Source organism: Hydra vulgaris, chromosome 15 (genome assembly GCF_038396675.1).
Source record: "Hydra vulgaris chromosome 15, alternate assembly HydraT2T_AEP".
NCBI classification, from domain to species: domain Eukaryota; kingdom Metazoa; phylum Cnidaria; class Hydrozoa; order Anthoathecata; family Hydridae; genus Hydra; species Hydra vulgaris.
Window position 1 is genome coordinate 38,442,480 of NC_088934.1, and position 16,658 is coordinate 38,459,137.

Consider the following 16,658-nt stretch of genomic DNA (forward strand, 5'->3'; position numbering starts at 1 on the left):
TCCTCTCTAGTGTTGGAACGCGGTCTTCCACCTTTGTTATCTGCTGCCAACTTCCCCGTAGAACGATATTTTGGAACATAGTCAAGATACAGTCCATTGTTTCACGCGATTTTTATCACAAATACTTTTTTGTGACATTCCACTTACCTAATCCCCAATAATTTTCTTTCTTAGTTCCAATCCAAGACTGTCGGGAGCCATTTTTGCACTTAAAGTCATAAAAATAATAAAAATAAATAATCACGCTTCTCAAGGCTTACCGTGTTACATTTAACTTGTGATGATACAATAATGCTCTGTGGAACACAATGTCTTGGTTGGATGTGGACTGTATTGATGTAATGAAACACTTGTTGTATTTCACTTCTTGTATTGATGTTCTTCGATAAAACACTATGATAAAACTCACTTCGATAAACTGTCTTGATAATACTAACTGATTGACTTCCATATACTGACTGAATTACATGTCAATTTACATGTCTCTTATATAGTAAAATGAACCTGTGTGAACCTGTTCTGGAAGATTCTAGATGCTTCTTTTCGATGCTGCTGGAAGCTTCTGGATGCGTCTGGATGCTTCTGAATATTTCTGGATATTTCTTGATGCTACTGGATGCTTCCAGATGCTTCTTCTGGAAACTTCTGAAAGCTTCTGCATGCTTCTGGAAACTTCTGGAAACTTCTGGAAACTTCTGGAAACTTTTGGAAACTTCTGGAAACTTCTTTTAATTATTAAAAAACTTCCGTGACGTTGACACGGACCAGACATAAGAAAATGAAACAAACCAAAAAAGTTGCACTTGTTTTGTCCGCTGCAAAATGGCACTTGTCAACGAAATTCTTCCTGTGTGCTGTCACCTGTCAGCTGATTGCTCATGTCATGGCATGCTATGACACCAGACTCCTGAACTGTTTGCTGTGGTAGTATAGTTCGTTTCGTTTTTAAGACATGTAAAATTAGGAACACATTTTGGCATTGTTCGATGTTGGTTGCAAATGTTTTGTCCAATACTGTATATGAGTTAAAAGTTTTTAATATTCTTTGTTTTATGTATAAATGCAGGATATATCTATCTCTTTGTAAATTCCAGTTACTTTTTGTAACTTGTATTTACAAAGAGATAGAAATAAATATATTTTAAGGAACGATAATTTAATACGACAACCATTTTCTCAAACCAATTTTGGAAATTTTTTTATTTCATTTCGCGGACCATTTTTATGGAATAGTTTAGTTCTAAATACTTCTAAAGATTTTTCTCAAGAATGTAATTTTGATTCTTTTAAACAAAATCTTAAAAAACTCATTTTTTCAACTGATAATATATTAATCTACTTTTAAATTTTAAAATTTTTTGAAAATCCCTTATCTATATTAGTATATGTATATATTTGAGGAATGGACTTGCAAAACCTGATAATTCACTTTTTCAAAAAATCTGACTTGCGCACACCACTGGATAGCTCTTGTAATTTTGCATCAGGAAAATAATTGTTAATAATTCAAAAATAATTGAAAATAATTCAAAACATTGTTTTATTTATATGCATACAATAGTGTTTCAATTACAACTGCATAACAAACAGATTTTCTGTAAACAGTTTTTGCCAATTATCTCGAAATGAAAAAAAAAGTGAATTATCAGGTTTTGCAAGTCCACTCGTCATTTAATGTATATTCTTTTTTTTTTTTTTTTTTTGTTTGTTTTTTTATCCACAAGCAATTAGCGGTTTCTCTGTGACAAGACCTGATGGTCTTCTTTGAGTAATCCGCGTTCTTTATATTTATTTTTAATATTTATTTCTTAACGATATCTTGGCTTGTTAACTTTTATTATTGTAACAAAGTTTTATTTATTTAAATTGTAATAAATATTGTAATAAGGAACAAAAAAAAAAATTGATAATTAAAAAAAAAAATTCAAAGCTTTTTCGACTTAAAAAAAATACTTTAAATGAAAAAAAGTAAATCTAAAAAAAGTAAATCGATTTCTTCACTTTTTCCTATTTTAGGGTGACTTGGTTGTAATTGCTAAATCTATCAGCTTGACAGGCAGAAAAATATGGATATCGAAAAGTACCAAACGTTAGTTCATGCAAGCATCAAATTGAAATGATGGTAGAAGTTTAACCGTTCGCTAACCTTAAACTTCTATATGTATTGTATTGCAAGGCAATTTTATTGAAATAAAAATATTTGGTAATATAAAACGTATTGCTAAAATGACTGTAAATTTATAGTTTAAAATATCCCACATTCCATTTTATATCACCCATGCGACTTTATTAGTAGGCAAACATCACCCCGCCTCACCTTTTTCTTTCTGACTTGTTTTACTTAAAAATCTTTAAGTTAAAATTTGAGTTAAAATCTCGCGTTTATTAAAATATTGGTTATTTATAAAAATAGCAATAAAAGTTAAAAACAAACAAAATGAACAAAAGCATTGACTAAACGCCAGCTCGAAAAAGGGCTACCATGCATGGACCACGCCTTAAACGGTGAGCAAGACTTGGATTGGACCATGCTTGTCGGCCGATGGTGGGCCAGTAATGATGCCGATGGTGGGCCATGCATAAGCCAAGCATGGCGAATTTACTGGGTCGTAAAATAAGTATAACATTGTAACCAAAATAGCTAAAAGTAAAGTAGCTGTAAAACAAACTATAAAAGTTAGTAATATGATTAAATAAGAAAATAATAGATTTGTCTCTTCTACATTAATTAAGTAATACATATTTTTACATATTATAAAGAATACAAAAAAAAAAGAAAAAGAAGTATAAAAAATAAAAGAACAACAAAAAAATCATTAATATATATACACTTGATGAGATTTTTGTTCTTGTTTTCTTTTATTTTATATATCAATTTCTAAAGTGTGTACACGAAATAAATGTGAAAGTAGAAAAACAACTAAAAAAATGTACTCCTCAATTTTTATTTAGAACCAAGTAATAATTTTAATACAATAATATAAGAAGATCAAATATTAAAAAAAAAATTAATTTTTCTTGTGGGAATCTAATAAAATTTCGAGCTTTTGCTTTAGTGGTACCCATAAGCTTGCGCACAGAATAAGAATCAAAACTATTTTTTTACGCTTTTTTAAATGATATTTTAATATCTTTAATGTTTCTGCAAAGTTTTCTTGTTTTTTTTCTTTTTCTTTTAATAATAGTACTTTTCAATAACTCTCAATTCTAGGCAGTTTGGAGGGTTTTCTGCTTTAGGCTCAAATTTCACATTGTTCTTTTTATACCATTCCATAGCTAGTTTACAATAATGAATTGAAGCTAAATCAGGTTAGAACACAGGTCTGTTATTGTGTGATTTAAAGAGGTAAAAGGCGTTATTGTAAACATTCTTTAAATATATTTTACCAGAAAGTGTAGACTGAGAAATATAAGGTGCTGATTTTTTGCCACAACTGCAAATAGCTTGCCAAATCAAAGCTTTTTTTAGCGAACTTGTCATGTTTTGTGTATTTAAATTTCTTATCTGCTTTTCCTCTATATTTGGCAATAAAATAAACAGCACCAGGAATTTGTTGATGATTGTACTTGATATAAGTTTCATCGTCTTCAATAATACAGAAATTTTTAGAAACAAAATTGTCATACAACTTTTTGCCGCGGGTTCTTGCACTTTTTTGTTGAGTTTCAGAACGGTTGGGCACTTTTTGTGCTTTGAAAGAATGAAAACCATGTTTGTTTCTAACTTTTGCAACAAAACTATGAGAAAATCCATTTATTTTTGTGCGTTCCCTAAGTGAAAGGCTTGGGTAATTCTTAAAACTGTTAACCAGTTTTCTAACTAGTTTTATATCTATAAAACCATCCTATCTTCCACCACCAGATTTGCGTTTGATTGATTTTGTAATTTTGTTCACAGTGATACAGTCTAGTACTGCCTTAAAAAAGTCGCACTAAAGAAAAAATTGACGCTCATTTGAAACAGCAGTTGGAGGATGAAAAGCGTTATCGGCTGAACAACAATGCTACTCTACGCTCGAAAGAGAATGTTTAGCTATAGTATACGCCTGCGAGCACAACAAAACATACTTATTTGGACACCCTTTTAAAATGTACAGCAACCACAAAGATATTGTAAAAATTTTAAACAACCCAAACGCTACAGTCCTAATTTGCATTGAGCTTATGACTTTAGGATTACAGGGGTATTCTTTTGATCTACACTACGTCCAAGGAAAAAATAATATATCTGATTATTCTAGTCGACATCCTGTAGACTCTTGTGCGAACAAAGGGCTAGAAAAACTATTTTTTCTTAATTCTAAAATCTGAAACACAAACATTATTAGACAAGACTGTTGCACAAAAAAATAGGTTGAGTGTAGCACTTCCAGAAGCATAGTTTGAATTTGAACCTTGAACATCTTGATTGTAATTCTAGTGCCACTAATCTACTACCACAATTAATACTTATTATACACGAGGCAACTAAACCTGTTTTAATTTGTGTTTGTTAAAAATTTTTAAATAATAAGCGATTAAATGCTATTGTGTGTCTGAAAGATTACTCAATCAAGAGCAAGGGATGTATAAGGGCGGAGGAGTTCCAATTCACTGTAAAAATATCATTACGGCAACAAGTGCAAATTACTCAAAAAAGTATCAATACAGACATTGTCTCTGAATTTTGTTTTAGAATTTCAAAATCTCTATCTGAATACTTGCTACTATCAACTTTTTTACTTAATAATAAATGTTGCCTAATTTTAATTTATGATTTGAATTTGAGTTTATAACTAATTATGACTTAGGTCAGGTCAGGATTTGGATCATCATAATTACTCAACTACTGGTAACATGTAGTTCAGTACCTCTTGTCCTGTTGATTTGTAGGATTTGCTTTTCTAAGCAAAGGCTAGGTTAACTTAGCTTTTAGCTAAATTAGTTAGACTTAAAATATCCCTTGCTCTTGGTTGAGTAAAGGTTAGATGTTAACTTGGACAGATGTTACCTGCATCCAGCTACTGTCTTCAGGGGCGCCCAAAGCATTTTTTGGTCTTTAAGATAGCTAACTTCCAGACATGGAGCAAACTCCAAACATTTATATGTTTATACTTATGTCAAATAAGGATGCTTTGTAAAAAATTACGATGATTAGAGCTTGGGAACAAAAAAGCCCCAAAATTTTGGCCCCCCTGCCCCAAACGTGAGAGCAACAAGTTGATGAAAAATTTTTTGTACTATTTTCAACTAGACTTATGGTTTGAGAAAACATTCCTTCCAAATATTGGCTCAGCAAGACCACAGATTTTAATCCTAGATGGACATGACTCACACAATCTTGTTGAAATTATTGAGCTGGCCATCGTAAACCAAATCGAAATTGTTGAGCTCCCAGCTCACACCAGCAACTGGTTGCAGCCTTGTGATAGAACAGTTTTTAAATCACAGAAAACTACCTATTCTGAGGAATGCCAAACAATGATGAATGACTACCCAGGTGTAGTAGTTTCGCATTCTAACTTTTGCGGTTTATTTTCAAAAGCGTGGAAATATGCAATGACTGACACAAATATACGCTCAGGATTTAGAGCATGTGGAATTTATCCCTTTAATCCAGATGCTATTCCTAAAGAGGCATACATCCCAAACATTTTATATAGTAAAATTTCAGATGCTGTCCCAAGTCAAAATGTATGCAACATTTCAATAATAAACAATCTTCCATTATTGTCTGATCTATCCGAAAGCAGCTTTGCAATTAACTCACTGTCTTCTACCAAACCAGTAGAAGAAAATGAGTTTATTGGTTTTTTAATTCAAGACAATGCTGTGCAATATTCAAATATTGTTACAGAACATAGCTATGCAAGAATTAAACCGGTACAAGACAATGAGTTTATTGATTTTTCTGTTCAAGACAATACTCTGGGTTTGAATATTGATACTGATATACGTCTTGAAGAAGTAGAAGTAATTCAATCAACATTAGATTCAAATGATAATAAAAAAGTTTTTCGCAAAACATTAACGGATCTTCCATTTCCATTTGCTAATTCATCTTGTCTATCAGACAAAGATTCAGATGTTCTTACATATTTTTCTCCACAAATTAAACAAACAAAAAAACACTCAAAAAACTCTAATTTAAAGTTTTTTGTTCTGACCTCAGAGGAGGCTTATAATGCAAAGCTTGAAGATATGGCTTCAAAGGTAGCTAGTGAAAATAGAAAAGTTGAAAAACAAAAGATTTTGAAAGAAAAAAAAAAAAAACTCTGCAAAAAAGAAGCTAGATCATATATCAAACTTGAAGAAATTGACCAAGGTGAATGAAAAAAAATGATATTTTATAAGAAATATTTTTTTAGGTTTTTTTGTTCATGTTAATTCAACTTAATGAGTGTATAAATAATTTATTTAAATAAGTTATCTTGATTTTATGGTGTGCTTTTTATTTTTTTTTTAATTTTATGATTATAAATCAATTACAATGCCCTATTCAATCAAATACTGCCAACGGCCAATAAATGGTTAAGATGACCAGTATTTGGTAAAATTGTTTACCTTTAATATCTGGGTTATATATAATTTTATGTTATTTATAATCACAATAATTTTCACTTAAAATGTCAGAGCTTTCAATTCTCTAAAATTTTACATATGGTATGTAACAAATATACTTAAGTATTTTTCTGTAACGAGTGTTTCTTGTAAAAATATGGCCAGTAATTGGCGTAAGTACCCTATTTAATGTTGTTCATTCTAACATTTCCTAATTTGAAGAAACTGCAGACCTAGAATTTTTTTTGGAATGTTATACGCAAGCGTTACTTTTACGTGATTTCAAACAGGTCAAGACGTTTTTTGTAAAATCAAGACCCCGAAATATTTTAATTCATTTTTATTATTATTTATCGGTTGAAACTTTTTTCCTATGAGCAAACCCAGGTTTCGCTTTTTTTTTATAAAATCCTGAACCGAATATAATAAGTGCTTCAAATCGAATTCATTTTTAATAGCGTATAAGTCATAACAAATTTTGCTATAATATATTGAAAAGAATTACTCAATATAATAAACCTAATCTATCGCAAATTATTATAACAAAATGAATATAAATGGTTTAAATAAATTTAAATGATTCGGGTCTTGATTTATCTAGGAAGTATAGTAGACAAAAGGGAGAACGAAGTTAAAGCATCATTTCTCAAGGAACAGTAACGTAATTTTCTAGTAAACACCGCGTATTTATTATAGTGTAATGTTAACCAATCACATTCTACTTTTAACAAAAATTATCCAATGATATTGTTTCAAAACGTCATAAGCAGTTGAAGCATTGCAAATAAAAGATGAAAGCTTAAAAAGTTTGTAAGCAATATTTAGAGTTAGTTTATTGTTATTTTTTTATGTTTTGAACGACAAATAATGAATTTCTAGGTTAGAATTGAATTAATAAATGATTTGGTAGTATTTTTGCCGGATTTACAAAAAGGTAATTTCATATCTCTATATTTAGATAGGCACTCTAACATCTGAGCGCGTAATATCAATAACCGATAAAACGCGGTTAAAGAAAAAAAATCTGAGGTTTTATGCCGACGAAATAGTTTGAGGTGTTGATGTTCTTCCACCGTTCAACCAATGACATAAAAAACAATAACTTTTAATTTGTTTATTGCAAAATTAATATTTTTGAAAGTAATTAGTGTTTTTTTGATTAAATAACAAAATCAATTATAGCATTATATTACCATTCGGGCATTTGTTTTTAAAAGTTGTAAATGTATTTTAAATGTCTTTTAAACGTCTTCTAAACATTCTTACGTAAAGAACGTTTTAAAGACGTTTAAAAGACGTTTTAAAAGAACGTAACTTTCAAAAACAAATGCTTGAGGGGTACCTTAATAATGTGCATAATTTTGAATAGTAAGCGTTGATCACACAAAAAATATGCCTCCAACCAAAAAGTTAACTTTTAAGTAAATTTTTTTTTTAAGTTTGTTATTTTTTAATTGTTAATGTTTAGCTCTAACTTATGATATTTGTTTTGTTTTCATTTTACATTTTTAAAAAAATGTTGAAGTGCCTAATTTAGAATACAGCAATTTGTTTTTAAATTCAGCAAAAGTTCTATAACATAAAATAAAATTCTGTAAAGATATAATAAGTTCCTTGCCAAAAAAACGTTCTTTAAAAACGTAACAAACCTATAGCTAAACGGGAAAGCAAAAGTTGAGATTCAACAAGGTAATAGATGTTTTCAAAAACTTTGATATTTATACCTTGCATCGAGGTATTTAAAAAACAATTACTTTACGTAGATCACGATTTTTGTTGTGATTACTACTTGATAGTTAGAATAGTTTTTAAAAACTTATCCAGTCAAATTTTAAAAGAATAATCCATTTTGGTTACAGCTTACAAAGGTTACAAATTACATTTCAAAATTTTCCTTTTTCAACGCAAAGGCGCCATTTTGACTTGCCGCTGGAATAAATATAAACAAAGAGTGTACTTTTTTTTTCGATTTTCGGCTTCGTTTTCCCTCCATTCACTTATACCTCCTTGAGTACATATAATATATCATTGTTTGCTGTTGACTTATTTTTCATGTAGTGCTTTCTACAATAAGATAGCTTTTAATCCAGTTATAGACTATAGTAATATATATATATATATATATATATATATATATATATATATATATATATATATATATATATATATATATATATATATATATATATATATATATATATATATATATATACATAAATGATAATTGCATCATTATTTATATATAAATAATAATTGCATTATTATTTATATTTATATATATATATATATATATATATATATATATATATATATACATAAATGATAATTGCATCATTATTTATATATAAATAATAATTGCATTATTATTTATATTTATATATATATATATATATATATATATATATATATATATATATATATATATATATATATATATATATATATATATATATATATATATTATTTATATATGTATTGCAGTTTACATTTTATTCTCTTTAATATATTGCAGTTTACATTTTACTTTGCACAATTTTCTATAATAATAAGTTTACAATAGGTGTATACCCAGGAAAAAAAGTTCTATAGAATTTCTATAAACTTTTGAAACATATGGCCTATATAAATTATATAGAAATGCTATAAAATTTCTATAGAATGTCTATTAATTTCTATAGAAATTGCTATAAAACTTTTTTTCTATGAAATAAAAAGTAGAAAAAAAGTTCTATTGGAATTTCTATAGAAGTTGAGAGAGGTTCTATAGAAATTCTATAGTATTCTATAGAATTTCTGTAGACCATATGTTCCAAAAGTTTATAGAAATTCTATAAAACTTTTTTTCCTGGGTGCATATATATATATATATATATATATATATATATATATATATATATATATATATATATATATATATATATATATATATATATATATATATATATATATATATATATATATATATATACATATATATATATATATATATATAGTTATATATACATATAGTTATATATACATATAGTTATATATATAGTTATATTATATATATATATATATATATATATATATATATATATGTATATATATATATATATATATATATATATATATATATATATATATATGTATATATATATATATATATGTATATATATAAATATATATAGTTATATATATCAGGCGCGGACGCAAATTTTTAGATTACCCCATCAAAAAAAAGCGCCATACGCAATGTCCTAAGTTGAAGAAAGAAACTCATATTTTTATTTTACTTTTCTTAATGCAACACGAAACTAAGTTAACTAGTCATAAGGTTGTTTTAAGCATTTTTACTAATATGGTAAAATAAGAACATAGCCTGACTTGATTAATTTCGGTCAGTTTTCAGTATACACACAAAAAATATATAAACTTAAAAAAAAGAAGAAAAGAAGAACACTACTATTGCTTCTAATCATTAAAACACTGCTGTTATGTTTTGAATTAACAAAACAATTTCAAATCCTTTCAAAACATTTTCAAGTCATACTTTGATGTTAAAATTCAAAAAGCGCTTTAAATTGGTACTCTACTTATCATGATTTAACAATATTTTTTTAGAGTTAAATCCTGATACAATAGCGTACATTTGCAACCAATCAAATAACTGCTGCAGATGCTGCAAAGTATAGTTTACACTGCATAGTTTATTTTTAAACGAACCAGATTGCTACTTTTATTGGTGAGAAACCAATTAACTTTTCCACTTTTCTTATTCACGGAAAAGTATGATTTACATTAGGAAGTTTTTAAAATAAATTTTTGGTCCTCTCCAAAGCATCGTTTTCACTGTAAACTTTTTTCAAAATACATTTTATGATAAAATACAAAGATCTACAGTCTAATATTAGGCGGGTGGACGCAGTTCGCATTTTATTGACAATCATAATTAACAGATAAGTTAATTACAATTAATAGATAAGTTTTTAGTTTTAACAATACTTCGTACTTAAGTTTTTTAATCTTTTTTCTATTAAGTTTTTAATGAAAATACTGTCAAATAAACATGTTGATGTTTGTAACACAATTGTGTTTATTAAAATTAATAAGATAATAAATTTAAAAAGCATATTAAAAATTACGTTTTGCTTCAGAAAATATTTGATAAATCTGATCATCAAGGAGAAGAAGAATCATCAAGGTTTGTCACCTATATTATATTGATTTTATTTTCTTTATTAACTTTTATAATCATTTTTTTAAATTAAATTTTTAATAATTTAGTTTTACTATTTGGTAGACAAAAAACGCATCCAACTAATAAAAAAATTTGGTAGACAAAAAACGCATCCAAATAATAAAAAATTTGGTAGACAAAAAACACGTCTAACTAATGAAAAAAATTTGGTGAAAAGACTTTTTTAGTTAGTATTTGAAAAATGCATTTTTATCTTATTAGCAATTTTGTTTGAGACATAAAACCCCAGTTCTCCACCAGACCATCTCTTTCAGGTCTCGTTCATTTTTAGACCATCTCTTGTTAGGCTAACTAATTTATTATATAATAAACTATAATAATATAATAGACTAATTTATATTATAATAAACTAGACACTTTAATTCAAGAAAACTTTCTTAATCATGTTAAATCTCAGAAAGCGATGTCGCAATTTAAAGTAATAAAGATTTCCTTCTTAAGTGTTTTTTTCTTATTTATGATTTGCTTCAAAACGACTTCTAGCGTTTACGTGTTATACAGAAAAAGAAATATGATTTTTTTACTTTAAAATATAAAATCAACAGAATTAACATATGGCTTGTTAATTAACTTCATTTGAGTTAATTGGAAAATATTTAAAATATATTTAAAATTTTCAGAAAAGCTAGTAATGATATCTTCTCAAAAAGAGTCAAAGTTAATTTTTAATTTTTAATATAAAAAAAGTCTTTTTATCCAGACTCCTATCCAGTCTCCCATCTAGACTATATAGACTCCGATCCAGCTGCGATCCAGACTTGAGATTTTGATTTTCATCAGAATTTTTTAGTTTGAATTTATGTACTTCTTAAAAGTAATTAATAAAATTAAGTTAATTTTTATGACTTTCTATATTCCAAATCCAAATAAAAAACAACACTTTTTTCATTAACTTATCCCAATAAATTTTTAAAACAATTTAAGTTTGTGAATAACTAATATAGAAAATTTAAACAAGATAAATGCATTAAAGCTAAAAAAAACTACAAAGCATAGATTGTTTTTTATTGTGCTGTATACGAACCATGCAACTACGAAACTAGGGCATAAATCGATTGTCAATTGGTACTCGTATATAAACCCATATTGTATAATACTGAGCTGCTCATAAAAACTCCAGCTAAATGTCTGCTAACAAACCGATGCGTTAACAAAAGCCTTTACTTTAACAAAAAATTTTTTGAAAAAGATTAGTCACGGTGTTTAAAATTTTTTTAAACCATCATGATAACTAGAAGCTCTAACTGACATACACGCTCAACCAACTTCATAATCCGAGACTTAATCACTTTACTTAAACTTGCGTCTATCTTTTAATAAATTTAATTTTCATGTAACCTAAAAAAAATGAAAATCGAGGCTAGTTGTCTCTGTTTTTACTCTTTCAACCCGTGTAGCCATAACGGCAGATTTTTTTTGTAAATATTAAAGCTAAGTTTTGAAGAGTATGAATGTAGATAACATCTTTAGGTAAATTTTTGGGGCCCTTTGGATTATGAAAAATAAAAATAAAATTTTTGCCGACAACTTGGTGCAAACTATAAAAGCTAAAAAAATACTATTGACTTTGAGTGTTTGTAAAATACCTCAAAAACCTTTCAAATTTTATAGAAACTATTAGAGATTCTACAAAAACTCTATTAAATTTTCTATAGACCATTTGTGAAAATTTTATAGAAACTTTATAGAACTATTATAGAGAAAAAATAGTGTTTATTAAAATTTCTTATTGTTAAACTTATTAAAGTCCCTGTTACTAGGTGCGGCTGATATTTAATCTCTGTATATTTTTTTCTGTTTCTTCGGTAGCTCTCTGAGTTTTATTTTTATTGCTATCAAATTTTAAATCTTCTGTTTTGAAACCTCTCACGGGTTGTACAACTACGCAATGTACGATAATGCTGGTGAACTTTGAAACGCTGGTAAAAGAAATAAACTTTTGTGTGTTTGCACACTTGAATTAAGAAATCATATAAGATGATGTCGTAATACAAGCAACTTTTAACATTTTGAAAAAGTTTCATTTTTTCGGCGAATTTTTCAGCAGAAATACAAAATTTCTTTCGAAATTTTGCATTTCTACTGAAAAATTCGCCGCCTTATTAAAAAAATTATGTATTTTTTTTTTGTATTATATATAAACCATAAGATCATTTATGCAATGATATCTTAATACGAGTTGCTGATGAAATATAAACCACAATATCACTTATATTCAACAACAACATATTCTACCCAAGTTCCTCTCTTTTTATCGTCATCAGTAGTGCTGTCATCATTTAATACACTGTTCTCGGCTATCCGTACGACTAAATCTAGTATTTATAAATCATACTTAAAAAGATAAAAATGAAACTTTTTTAAATAAGTACAGTTTTCGTAAAAGTAAAAAACTTTCTAAATTGTTTGCTCGCTTTAGACTTGTTATTTGACGTATAAACAAAATACAGAATTTTTTTTTAAGGCGGCGAATTATTCAGTAGAAATGCAAAATTTCAAACAAGATAGAAACTTTTTCAAAATGTTGAAGGTTATTTGTTAATAGGTTAAAGTCATATGTATCAATATTTTTTATTAACTTTTATATCAACCCTTGTTTACTTTTTCATTTTTTTAAATAATTTTTTTTTTATATACAAATGATTCTACGCTGTTCATCTTGTGAATATTTTATGATTTAGTTTACACTTGAAATTGTTTGTGAACAAACTGATTAAATTATTTTCAAGTAAAATGTTTTATCTTGCATTCAAACTTATGGTAAATGCATTTCTTATTATTTAATATATTTTAATCTATTTTTTATTAAAAAAATATATACATATTATTTTATTCCAAAATGGGTGTTTGCTTTTATATATTCAAAGCTTTTATATATTACGTTAAAAGTTTTTTGTTTTTGGTTCGTTAGTTAAACCCTATTTAATTATATTTTTAGTTAATTTTAACATCTTTTGATTTTGTATTTTATGTTACACGGTTTTTATAATTTTATACTATAAGGTTTATATGTATTTTACGGTATCTATTACAGGGCTTAGTGATAAAGAAACTATAGTCTATATAACTATTTATGTATATATAAAAGGTATATTGTTTCAAGGGAGTTTCAAGGGAGCTATATTTTAAAAATTACTGTTATGTTCAAAACTTCCAACAATTAAGGGATGCTAAAATCTTAAAGCGTAATTTTCAGTAAAAATGCAATTTTTATTTTTAATGGAAGACATTAATAAAAAAAAGATTCTTCCTAGCTATTTTTTAAGATTGCAAATATATCCTTCTGCATTTTATCATTTATAAAACATCATTTATAAAAAGGTTGAACAACAACAACTACTACTACAACTATAACAACAAAAAACCAGGTTGTTGTTTGCAACACAGTGACGTTGAGACCAAATAAATTTTAGACGGGGGGGGGGGGAGGAGAAAAATATACAATTTTATCCATAACATTTAATAGGGTATTAATAAAACTTTATGGTAATTATTTTCATATATAATACTTAGAATAAAATAAAAATATAATACTTAAAATAAGTAATAATAGTTAATAAATAAATAATAACACAATAAAATAAATAGTTAAATAAAAATTAGAATTAAAAATATATTTAAATTTAAAAATAATTTTATTCCATTTTTATTTTATTACATAAAAATTTTATGTTTTATTAGCATCATTTTACTTATATTTGAAAAAAAAGTTTTTACAGTTAAAGATGTGAAGCGTGTTTGCTTTGTAAAATGGGGTGGTAATCCCATTTTAAAAACACCAGTTATTTATAATTAGTATTAGTTGCTCATTACTACTATTTATAATATCTTCTTTAGGTAACTTTTCAATTTGTTTGTAATCTCAGATGTGAACAAGGTAATATAATGAAAAAGTGTATTTTATTTTAGTTTTTTTTTTCTTGTTAATTTGTTTAAAAAACCCAGCAATCAATTATGCAATTGTTTTACAATGAAGGATGCATAATTTTAATAAAGACTTATATAAAAGAATATTTAACGCAAATACAATTTCTTTTTTTTTTAAAATTCTTTATTTGTTTAATTTTAATAACTTTAAAGACAAAGGTTTAAAAAATATATTTCTATCATTTAACTCCTCATTAAGTAAAATTTATTTGATTTTTTAACAGTTGCTACGTAACTTATCTTACAGCTTTTACAACAAACTTTAAAATTCAATTTTAAAATTCAATATTAGCATAAAAAATCTGCACATCTAAAAAACTTTCACATAGCTTCAGTATCTTTTAATTAAATTTATGTAAAAAATTACACTTCAATTGTTACGCTTTAATTAAATTTAGAAATTAAACTTTAACATCTTGCACTTATGAATAGTTTTTTTATAGAAAATTTTTACTTCCTCAATCTTACTATGTTAACTTTTTGCTTATAACATTTTCGTATAGATTTATACAAAAATATTTCGTATAGACTTATATAAAAATATACCAACCCAAGCTTATAAGAGTTGCTTTTTATAAGAATGAGGCAAGTTGAAACAGTTAAGTTATTTAATTTCCTTGAAAATTTTGGGGGTATCTTCAAACCATTTCATAAGAAAAACCTGAAAATTTGAGCCCATAATTCAAAGCGGTCTAAAAGTTACTACGATTTTAAGTTTCATAAAACGTTGACTTTTCAAAGTTTTCTATGTTTCGATGTAGCAATTTCATGCAGTTAAAAAAGTTGTTTGAAATGAGAGGATGTGCTGAGTTTTTATAAACAAATATAATATCAAGTTTCATTCATTATAAATAAATCAGTAAAAAAAAAAAAAAAATTACCTCACTATACCTGACATTGCATTTAGCTCTCCTTAATCCTGATTATAAATTAAAATTATAATGTGCTATCTCCTTTTTATCCGATCAAAAGTTATTTACGTCAAAATGGTAGACGCGGAAGTTTTTATCACAGAAAAACAACAAAACTTCAAAGGTAAATCGTGTTTTTATTACAGAAAAACATCAAAACTTTAAAGGTAAAACATGCACCTTAAACTTGGACGCAGAATGTGAGAAAGCAACTAAGACAATCTGATCTGCCGTATAAAAATAGAAAGGGAGAAAATGTTTCATTCAAGACTGTAACCAAAAAAAAAAGATTAAAATTCTTATATGAATATACACAACAACTAAATACACACAAAATATCAGTGATGAAAAATTAACACGTATATTTGTTGACTATTGGTCTATGGACAGCATGCAAAAACTGAACTGAACAACTTTAAGAAGAAACTTCATCAAACCATCAATGAAATATTCATTTTCCCATCGCCTTATGTTAGTTTTTGATATGTTACCCAAAAATCAGAGTAATTTAACAAAAGTTTTGAACCAGGGAATTCTAGTATACAAAAGGTTGACATTATCAATAGTCAAATTGATAGAGCACTCGCTGTTGAAATATTTAGTCTCCTTGGTGTAATAAGAGCAGTTCCTGCTCTTCAAAAAATGTATTTATTTTCTGTCTAAAATTGGATTTCAAACATTTTTCAGCTATTGCAGGCTATTTGAATTTTAAGATTGTTTCCTAAATCCAGATAAAGCATCTGTAAATATTGCATTTTATAAGAGTGTTTTAAAGTAGTTTATTTTATTGTCAAAATAATAATGTTTTATATGTTATGTTGTTAAATAGGCTTTTTACTGAAATGTTATATTTTTAATGGACTAACCAGAAGTACTGGTTAACTAATTATTCTTTAAGATATCTTTTTATTGTGCAAGGTATTTTAGATGTTGCGCAATGCATTTTAGATGTTATGTTTTTAGAACTTATAACTAAAGTTTTATTTTGTTGTGAAGATCTTGGTACATACTTATCTTCTCTGTAGAGTTAAGTTTAAAAA

General features: G+C 26.7%; 2 protein-coding genes across 12 annotated transcripts in view; both read left to right on the top strand.

Annotated features, from left to right (window-relative positions):
• Positions 1–5,202: 5,202 nt before the first annotated feature.
• LOC136091938 (uncharacterized) lies at positions 5,203–6,312 on the top strand. Its single transcript, XM_065819658.1, has one exon. It carries the CDS (start codon positions 5,203–5,205, stop codon positions 6,310–6,312), a length of 1,110 nt encoding a protein of 369 aa, XP_065675730.1.
• A 990-nt stretch (positions 6,313–7,302) lies between these two features.
• The window catches only part of LOC100198560 (adhesion G-protein coupled receptor G2), a 98,725-nt gene continuing 89,369 nt past the window's right edge, over positions 7,303–16,658 (top strand). For 2 of the 11 annotated variants that reach the window (XM_065820209.1, XM_065820217.1), the window contains exons 1-3: positions 13,198–13,325; positions 13,462–13,540; positions 14,618–14,657. In XM_065820209.1, coding sequence (XP_065676281.1) covers positions 13,514–13,540; positions 14,618–14,657 — 67 coding nt within the window. In that variant the 5' untranslated portion in view covers positions 13,198–13,325; positions 13,462–13,513. Of the gene's footprint in view, positions 7,475–10,536; positions 10,724–13,146; positions 13,326–13,461; positions 13,541–14,617; positions 14,658–16,658 lie in introns of those variants that run through there. The other 9 variants (XM_065820212.1, XM_065820211.1, XM_065820218.1 and 6 more) reach the window with 9 other exon arrangements.

Excerpts from the sequence above, each read along its gene's own strand:
- LOC136091938 (XM_065819658.1), top strand. The coding sequence starts at position 5,203 with ATGAAAAATTTTTTGTACTATTTTCAACTAGACTTATGGTTTGAGAAA.